Source organism: Aptenodytes forsteri, unplaced genomic scaffold (assembly GCF_000699145.1).
Source record: "Aptenodytes forsteri isolate BGI_AS27 unplaced genomic scaffold, ASM69914v1 Scaffold53, whole genome shotgun sequence".
NCBI lineage: Eukaryota > Metazoa > Chordata > Aves > Sphenisciformes > Spheniscidae > Aptenodytes > Aptenodytes forsteri.
The window spans coordinates 8,421,130-8,430,776 of NW_008795909.1; the positions used below are offsets into that span (position 1 = coordinate 8,421,130).

At 45.7% G+C, this 9,647-nt stretch overlaps 1 protein-coding gene across 2 annotated transcripts in view; it reads left to right on the forward strand.

The window, feature by feature from the left end:
• ARIH2 (ariadne RBR E3 ubiquitin protein ligase 2) overlaps positions 1–6,259 on the forward strand; it is a 31,646-nt gene extending 25,387 nt beyond the window's left edge. For both annotated transcript variants that reach the window (XM_009284403.2, XM_009284402.2), the window contains 7 exons: positions 813–863; positions 964–985; positions 2,519–2,670; positions 3,736–3,879; positions 4,230–4,298; positions 5,233–5,316; positions 5,781–6,259. In XM_009284403.2, coding sequence (XP_009282678.1) covers positions 813–863; positions 964–985; positions 2,519–2,670; positions 3,736–3,879; positions 4,230–4,298; positions 5,233–5,316; positions 5,781–5,852 — 594 coding nt within the window. In that variant the 3' untranslated portion in view covers positions 5,853–6,259. The remainder of the gene's footprint in view (positions 1–812; positions 864–963; positions 986–2,518; positions 2,671–3,735; positions 3,880–4,229; positions 4,299–5,232; positions 5,317–5,780) is intronic.
• The last annotated feature ends 3,388 nt before the right edge of the window (positions 6,260–9,647 follow it).

Genomic DNA, 9,647 nt, shown 5'->3' on the forward strand with positions numbered 1-9,647 from the left:
AATATGATGAATAATAATAATACACAAAGCAAGTGATGCACAGTACAATTGCTCACCACCCGCCGACCGATGCCCAGCCAGTCCCCGAGCAGCAATAGACTAGAGATCTTAAATTCCCTTCTTTCTCTGGAGAAGGTGTCAACATGTGATGGCGTTGTTTCTGCTATGCTCTTTTGTAGAAATAAGGTTCTGTTATACTGTGCATTGTCCTGGCATACGTTTTGCCTGCCATTAAACTTTATAAAAAGCAGCAAAACTCGCTTCCTCCTTTGTACCTATGCAACCCAAAAAATGCAACTGAACGTGACGCTCCAGGGCATCAGTGGACTGCTGATGGAGCAAAGTGTGCAGCGCTCACTGTGGTCAGCCAGATTCTCTGCAGCTAGCTAGGCTGTCATCTGTTAATGGCTGCTGAAGGCAGGATATAGAGCTGATTATCTTGTAGTCTAAGTAGCTGAGGAAGATACTGTCATATGTGAACTAATTATGTCCCTATGCCTGAGCAACTGCTAAATGGTAACTCAGCGAGACCTTCAGTTTTACAAGGAGTAACAACAGCAAAGTTGTTTTCTTGAGCAAGCAGTCCAGTGCTGCAGTGTAACTTCCCTGGCTTTGCCTTTCTGCCTCCTTTCTAAATGGAGCTGTCAGGAATTGGTGGGAGGCAGTGTGTATGTATGTTAATATTCTCATATACGCGTATGCGTATTTAAAAAAAAGAAAAGGCAGGAAGGGAACAATCACACAAGTGTTGTCATTCTCCAGAAGGCTGCTAGAGACAGAGTTGGATCTAACAAATGCTTCTGTTTCCCCAGTGTCCCAAGTGCAATATCTGTATTGAAAAGAATGGAGGCTGCAACCACATGGTGAGCAATTCCCTGAACACATCAGACCTTCCTTGTTCTAAGCAGAATTTTTTTTTACCCGCTTTCCACTAACCAGTGCCTCCTGTCTCTTCTTTTTCAGCAATGCTCCAAATGCAAGCATGGTAAGTAGGATTTGGAAGCAGTTTTCTCTTCAGTGTTTGTTAGCGGTGATGTTCTCTTGTCTTCATATCACAAAAAAAAGAGAAATTGTGAACATTGAATGAAATATTTGTTCCCCCTAGTAAAAGGTGAACAGGATATTAATTACAGACTTGTGTGTGACAGCTTGCTTTTTTTTTTTCCTACTGGCTGTGATCTCAGCTGGGTCCTGATTCAGTGCTGGTTTGGCTCCCCCTCCCTGATATGTCCATTGTATAGAGAAGTCTCTATCTCTGCCATAATATTAACAGTGGAATCCATCTCAGAGGAGAGTATTAAATGCTTTCCATGTAATTGTATTTGTTATCAGCTGAAAATACTGGCAGAACCGAGCCATTTACTCGGATCAGCTTAAGTCCTTCTGCTTAGCGATGGAAATAATGAGCTTCAACCCAGTGAAACTGCAGGAGCTGGGAGTTGTTCTGCATAACATTATCTGTTGGACTTCTCAGTCCATCCCTGTGCAATTAGCAGTCTGAGTGTCTTTGGCCCATTGTGTGGTCCTACAAAATGACAGCCTGTTCTTGCACTTATCTTTTCATGGCAGAATTAATTTCTGTTGCCTTGGAGCAAGGTAGTTTGTATTCAGCCCTCTAAGTTAAGTGTGCCACTAGGAGATATTATAATATCAGAACCTTATTGGGAAGATGATTTAAAGATCACTGTCCTCTCTCATTTCCTTTGCTTTGGGGTCCTCAGCAGCACTGGACGTGCTTTGACGGAGCTCTGTGACAAGGGTGAGCAGGCAAGTGCCAAGGTACCGTGGTGACTAGCACTCGAGAAGGCTGGTGAACTCTGGAAATACAAATTTCGGTCTCTTATTATGAGTAACACAGAGTGATTCCTATTGTAGCAACTTAATGTCCATCTTTTTTCCTTCCCAGCAGAACACTCACAGCCTCGCTCTGAAATCAGGAAACTGTCACGCGGGTTTTGCTATTGCTCTCTTTCCTCCACTTTCTTCCCAATTCAGTGGCTCCTAACTTGAAGTGTCATAAACCACTGATATCTGAAGTTACCTGGGTAGTTCCCTCCTCGAGAGAACTGAGGGTAGACTTTCTTCTTCATGAGTTAGTTCGCTTTTGGAATTGATTATTCATATTTTATTCAGCCAGAGGTCCGCACGGGGCAGTATGCCAGTGGTGGGAAGGATACAATGCACAAATAAGACTGCAGCCTGCCTCTTCTTTAATCTAGAGTGACAGCCTGTGCAGAGTGCAAGTACAGTTCTGCCCATTGGTCTTGGTGTACAGGATGCAGCACTTCAGGATTTACTTTCCATAGTTGCACGGGAGGCTGTACAATGAAAATCTTCAAGACAGGCTGGTATTTTTGGCTCACTATTGTGTTCTGTTATGCAAGCTGATACAAAATGTATATGTTTCTTGGCTTAGCAGAAATATCTGAAAACAGATGGGCTGCGTCTCCTGAAGCTTTTCTTTCTCAGAGGGTTTTTTTTCTGTGCATCACAGTGCATTTTTTGCTGTTTTCTGCAGACTTCTGCTGGATGTGTCTGGGAGACTGGAAGACTCACGGCAGCGAGTACTACGAATGCAGTCGGTACAAAGAGAATCCTGATATTGTAAACCAGAGTCAGCAAGCACAGGCCAGGGAGGCCCTTAAGAAGTACTTGTTCTATTTTGAGAGGGTAGGAGACATCTCCTTGGCCAGAGCTGCTGTAGCCTTTTAATGCTCCCTGCCTGGTGCAAAGGTCATTGCCAGCAATCTCCGTGCAAGAAACTGCCCAAAGAGAATCTGTGCAGAATTTTCAGGCCCTGTTGTTTTTCACTCAAAATCCTGCCCTGCGAGTCCCATCCAAACCAGTAATGTTGTACCCAAAGCAAATCATATTCGCTGCTATATTTCCTTGTGCTAGAGAAAATCAGTATTACCTGTGTGCCACTGTACCGTTTTCCTGCAGGCTGAATGCTGCTGCAGTAGATAAATATTGCTCCAATCATTTCCTTCCAGGATCGGGGAACTTCAGTTCCTTGCAGTACGTCTTTATAGAGACAAAGACTAAATAAACTCTGCCATGTTCAAAGCTCCGTTGGCCGTAGCAAAGCTTCTGTAAAATTTCATGTAATCACATTTTTAAAAGTTGCAGTCAGAGCATCTCTGTCCACACAGCAGGCTCGATGCACCTGGCCATACAGTGCAATTCTGGAGCAGCATCTCTAGAAGAGGACGTGGTAGAGGTTCAACGCTGCTGCATTTCAGCTTCCCCATTAAAATGAGTTTATTCTTCACACCATGAGCCAAGTCCGTTGGTAAAATAAATGTGTTCATTCCTGGCTCTCCAGACCAACAGGCTGTGGGAAATGGCCGTGCTTACAATATGCACATGGATGTTGGAGTTCACTGAGCCCGTGTTAAATGTTAATTTAAAATCTTGACCTTTCTTAGAAATCCTTTAAGTAGGGGAATCACCATTACTTCCCATCTTGTTAGACACAAGGTCATTGTGCAACCAGAGGGCATTCCCGCTCTGAGCTGGGTTTGCTCCCTGCTCTTTGCTGCTGTCAGTCTGTTGTGTACAGCCTCCGCTACTTGCTGCTGGAGGTGCTGCCTTGCTGTTCTTTCCCACAGCATGTCTTGCCTTGCTGGACTCCTGCCCCACTTCAATTTCTGCTTGCTAGAGCTTGTGCTTTTACAGCAGCTGTATTCTGGTCTCATGCCATTTTTTCTTTCCCCATCTCCCCACCCCTTGCAGTGGGAGAATCACAATAAAAGCCTACAGCTGGAGGCACAGACGTACCAACGGATCCAGGAGAAAATCCAAGAAAGAGTTATGAACAACCTGGGAACATGGATAGACTGGCAATACCTACAAAATGCTGCAAAACTACTTGCAAAGGTGCGTAGTTGTGGCTTGTTTGGCACAGAGAAGAGAATACACACCAGAATGCTAAATTCACAACACCAAGTGAAGAAGGGAATTCAGGGGTTGTGGGTATGTGGGACAGTACCTCTGGTCTAGGACATGAACTAGCCAAAAATCATCTGGAAGTGACCTCTGTGAAGTTATACTTCAACTGCACAAGTTCTTCCAAGGAAGGTGTAGGAAATTCCACCATGAAGTGTCCAGTCATTCTTGTCAGAAGGTAGCTTCTTAGCCTGTAGTGGTCACACAAACGTGACTGTGCTGACTTCCAAGTCTGAGACTTTTGTCCTTCTTTTCTCTCTCTTCTTCCCACTCCCCAACAGTGTCGTTACACCCTGCAGTACACATATCCATATGCCTACTACATGGAGTCTGGTCCCAGAAAGAAACTGGTAAGATGTTTTGCTCTTTTTTTGCTGATAGCTTTTTGGGGTGTATGCTGGGCTGAATTCCAGAGCTTGGCAGTGTCTGAAATATTAGTCCTGAGTTTGAGGTAAGGGCAGGTCAGATAATAGGTGGTTTTGCACCTTTCCTCTTCACTTTGAGTTGACCAGGAGCTCAGTCCTCTGATACGTTACATTATTTTCCCAGGGCAGCACTGCACTTTCACTAACAAGCAATTTATCCAGAATGTTTTGAGGCTGGAAGTGTGCGTTTGTTCCTTGGTAAGACTTATCATAGTGCTGTGGGCCATATTTCATGTGAAGAGCTGCTGGAGGATAGCTTTTCCAGCCTTGAATCAGGGTGTAGCTTTGCTTTTTATTCCTGCTGTAAGTTCCTTGCTGGCTTGGAGCATCCCATGGGATGGACATGTCCAAAATTAGCCCTGAATTCACTGAAGAGGTTGTTTCTCTAACTCAGTTGTCCAGTAAAACCTGTTATCCAGTCTCTCCCTATAGTATGAAATGTGTTCTCTGAGGCTGTAGATAGATGTTCTCTTCTGGGTCCGACTGTGCCAGTGAAACAAGTTACTGCTCCCAGCAGTGGTTGACAGTCCCTCTGCTCTGCTTGCAGAGCTGCTCACGAGAGCATTTCGTGACCCGTTTATGGCAAAATGAGCTGAGTTAGGAGATATTTGTCACTTGCAGTGTTTTTAGGCTGACTGGGTTAATTTTGAGTGATGCAGATTGGGGAGTGCTTACAGAAGAAACTCCTGGAAGCAGTGATGCTGTGTAGCTGAAGGTGGATAAGGAGGAGGCACAAACCTGCTCTGCCAGCACAGCTGTCAGCAGAACATATTTGTCTGCTCCTCAAGTGTAGTGTGTGATATGAAACTGCTCTACTAAACTAGTTTCTTGTTGCTGTCTCTAATTTTGCTCTTTGCAGTTCGAGTACCAGCAGGCCCAGCTGGAAGCTGAAATTGAAAATCTCTCATGGAAGGTGGAGCGAGCAGACAGCTATGACAGAGGGGTGAGTGTTCTGCTTGCTTGAGCCTGCTGGCTGGTTTTTGTTCGTTGGGCTTAACACTTCTGCAGGAGTGCTAAGGCAGTCAAGTGAGGGTTCTGAGGAACTAGATCCGGAAACTCACCTTTAGCCAGAGGATGTTGTAGAAGTGGAGTGCTCACTGCCTTACGGGAGAGGAGGGAGGGCTGCAGTGAGTCCTGCAAACTGAAACGGGAACAACAGATCTCTGGAGGAAGCTGCATGTAGCCCTCTGGTGAAGAGCAGATTCCTTAAGTGCGTAGCTTTTTAGACAGAGCAGGAGCTGGGTAACTGCAGAGGGAGCCCACATCAAAAGAAAAAGGATCTGCAGTCTTGTGATCCAGAGTGCACATGAAGGTCGGAGCTTCTCAGGCTGGAGCCGAGTCCCTCCCGAAGGAAAATGAGCTCTTTGAGTAGTTCGTGCTAATGGTTTCTACCTTTTGTTTTACCAGGACTTAGAGAATCAGATGCACATAGCAGAGCAGAGACGGCGGACCCTGCTGAAAGACTTCCATGACACATAAGACAGGAAGAAGTGACAAAGTGCAGGGGTGAGAGGAGCGAGTGAAGTGATGGCAGCTTCACCGGGATACGCAGGCACTGCCTCTGGGAGAACACGGCCAAGGACAAAGCCACCCCTCCCCTTGCAAGTCAGACACATGCAAACACCACATCTTAGTCCAGTTTGTTCTCTTATCTTTCTGTTTCTGTTTCTGCCAGGCTAGAGGCCAGAGTTCAGATTGGCGTATTTCCTGGGACATTTCCCTCCTGCCCTTGATGGTTTCAGAAGGGGAGGGAGTTTTTCTCTGAATGGCTGTTAATAGTATTAGATCATTACAATTTATGTAATTTTCAACGGTTGTACAATTATACAGACAAACCTTAGAATAACACACAACCCTTTTTAAAAATAAATTGGCAGTGGAGTGTTTTTCCTTAATCTGCTTGTAAATTTAATGGGCTTTTCCCCCTCTTCCTCTCCCTTCCTCTGACCCAAAAATCCTCCTAGGCACTGAAGGAGGTTACAAAATATCTCAGCTAGATTTCCCGATGCTCCTTTAACCTGGGCATTGTAGCATTGGCATTGCACGAGGAGAGTGGCTGGTGTTAAGAGTGGCTGCTGCTGTGTCTGACCCAACAGTACCAGCAGTGGCTGTGATCTAGTATGATTACATGTGACATCTCTTTTCTTGTAAATCAGCTGTGCAAAATCCTGCTACACAAACAAAAGCGAACAGAGGAATTGTAGGTGAGAGACCGGGTTAATATTGGGGGGATATGCCTTGAGTCAGGTCAGATTCTGCATTTGATGAATTTTAGGTCTTCCATGTAGATTTTTGCTTTACTCGTTTTTGTGGGGAGGGTGTTGTATTGCCAAAGTGAGTGATGAGGGAATAGTAGCATACAGTTGTTAATCAAGGCTTGGGGCTTTTGCAGAGTGAAACAATCCATGTTATAACAGTGCCATGCAGCCTGGTAAAGATTATTTGTGCCTGCTGGGTAACATGGCTGAGAAAATTTGATCCCGTTTGTCAAGGTGAGACTAAACACCGCTACGTTATGAGGAGGAAAGGTTACCTACAACACACTCCCTGGCACATGTTGGCAATGTGGACAGGCACTTGAATACAAGTGCGCTGTTTGTGCAGAGCCTGCACCAAGCCAGGCAGAAAATTAACTAGCAAAATTAATTTATTTGTATATTAGTATTGATACTGGCGGGGACTTATCAGAAAATTGATTGTTAGGAGCATGTGGAGCTTTTTTATTAACATTCTTTTTTCTAATGTAAAATATACACTAAAATAAAAATATGAAAACCTAGTTCATCTTAGTAGGGGTTAACATGAAAAAGGTTACTTAAATGCTGATGCTTGCCTGTTTGCTACAGGAAGCAGGCCACATGTTAAGATTTCACAGGCATGTATGTCACCTGCACCAGGAGCATGTTGTTTGCAGCCAGTAAGGTGGAGCTGGAGTGTCTGGTTTGAGGAAATCTTCACCTCTGCGGGGAACTCATCGGATTCTCTTCCATGCTGTATGTGGAAGTGTTGCCTTTGATGCATCCCTGTATACTCTATTGCTCTTATATGATGTCACTTGTCAAAGATTAAACTGGAGGGGGAAAAGTGCTAAATTCCTGCATGTCAGAATAAGCTAACTCTGCTGTTGGAGCCTTTTTCATGTACCTGAGACGTGTGAGCCAAGTATTTGCAGCACGTATAATTGGGCAGATGGATTTTGACAAGAGAGGTGAATCAGTTTAAAGGAGTAGCAACTGTCATAGGAGCTAATCCTGTGGCCATGCTTGTTGTACACAGAGGAAATTTTCAAACTGAGAGGCCTTTCCCTTCCTCCCTCCCTTCCCTGGTGTGGGATGTATCCTCAGGGAACGGGGGAACGTACTGCCGAGGAGCTGCTGGCAGTGGAGTGGGGGTTACAACAGAAGCGGCTGAGGGTGGAGCAGGGCTGCAGGGAGGTGGCTGGAGCCAGCGAGCAGGGCAGGGGCAGGGAGGGAGTCCATGGTTTCTGGGAGCAGTGCTGCCTGCTGCGCAAGAGATCTCCCTAACTGTGGCTCCTTGTGTTCCTGCTCTGTCCTGTTCTGGCTCCCCTCTAGGCTGGAGCCATAGAGGTAGATATGTCCTTGCTCCAGCCGCGGTCTCCTGACTTCATTCCCTCCTCTGCTGCCAGCAGCAGCCTCTTTGTGCCCTCCTCATGATACATTCTAGGGTCAGGCTCTTCCTTCCTCTCCCCTTCCCAAATGATTGTCAAAGCCTGGGCACACTGGACCCGGGGGAAGGCTTGCTGAGACCCAGCGGTTTGCAGTGCATAGAACCGATGTTTAAACTGTTCTTTAAAAATGTAATGTGCAAAGTACTAATTAGGATAAAAGCTGGTGTTCTTGTTGTCTAAATGTAACTATCGTAACACCTAATCTCTTTGCAGAACAGGTATGTGGAGTTTCCTAATCCCAAACAACTCTCACTTCTGTTACATAACTGTCCAGCTTTGAGCTAGATGAGAACGGGGTTTTGTCTCTCTCCTCCCTGCCTCCTTCCCTCCCTCCCTCTCCCATGCGCCCACAAAATGCTTTGCTATGAATCCTTGTTTGTAGACAAGCTAGACCATACAGCTATGGCCAAACTCACTGAACAGACTGCTGAGATGCTTGGCTGAGGAACAGTAATAAATATTGCACAGTGCGCCCCCTAATTCTTTCAAATTTTGTGAAACTAGAGCTTTGTCAGCAGTTCTATTTATTTTAAAAGAAAACAAAACACCCTTTCTGAAGGTGGTGAAAGTCCTGGTTTGCGAGCACAGATCCTATTTCGATACTCTCTGGGAAAACAACAGGACTGACTTGCTTTTGCAGCCCAGGCAGGGCGAGTTCTGTGTTGGTGTCGTACAGGAAGTTGTAGAATCCAAGATGAAACCTGCAGAGCACAGGGACTATTGGCTTTGTGTAAAGTGACTGACGCTGCTTGAGAGGCAGGCGACAGGAAGGATACGGGAGTGCTCAACGCCAAAAGACAAGGCCAGTTTTTTCCCCGCTAATAGGTACGTGGCCCTATTTGAGTCAGCAAGGTTACATGAATGTAGGTGAATAGAAAATGGCTCAGGAGCCGTTAATTCTGAGGTACAAGTTTCCCTTTGGTGCATTACTGCTACGGATGTGGAATGTTTGCTCTCTCTTTTTTTTTTTTTTTTTCTTTTCCCTTACACACCTCCTCCCCCCCCCCAGCCACTTTCAACCTTCTTTTTTTTTTTTTTTTTTTTCCTTTTTGCACTTGTTTCCAGTTCCTGCGCCAGCCTGACACCTCTCCATCCTTGCATCCAGTACTCTTTTATTTCAGCTTCGCTTGTGTTAGTGCATTGGCTGCCTCATCTCTAATAGTCCTCAGGCTTCCCAGGCTGTAACAAAAAAATTTTCTACTGATGACGTAAACTGCATGACTGCTGCTCTGCGCACTGGCAAATGCACTGTGCCCGCGTGGGGACAGGGGCAGCAGGAGGTTTCTGTACTATAGTCTTGCACTCTAAATTTTAGACTTTTTAAGTGGGTGAAAAAAATATAACTTTATTTTTAAATGAGGCACTCGTTCTGGGAATTCCTTTCCTCGCCCCGGTCTGGTTCAGGTTGTGGGACAGCGGTGGGGGGGGCTGCGGCGTACCCCTGACAGGGGCTGGGGGGGTCCACAAAGCTGCTGCCACCCCTCGCTTTTCTTCGCAGGCACTGGAGAGGGGCAGGGGCGGCGGAAACCCCCCGGGAGACGGTTGCCATTGGTTTATTTGGAATAAATTGTGACTTTCTAACTTCG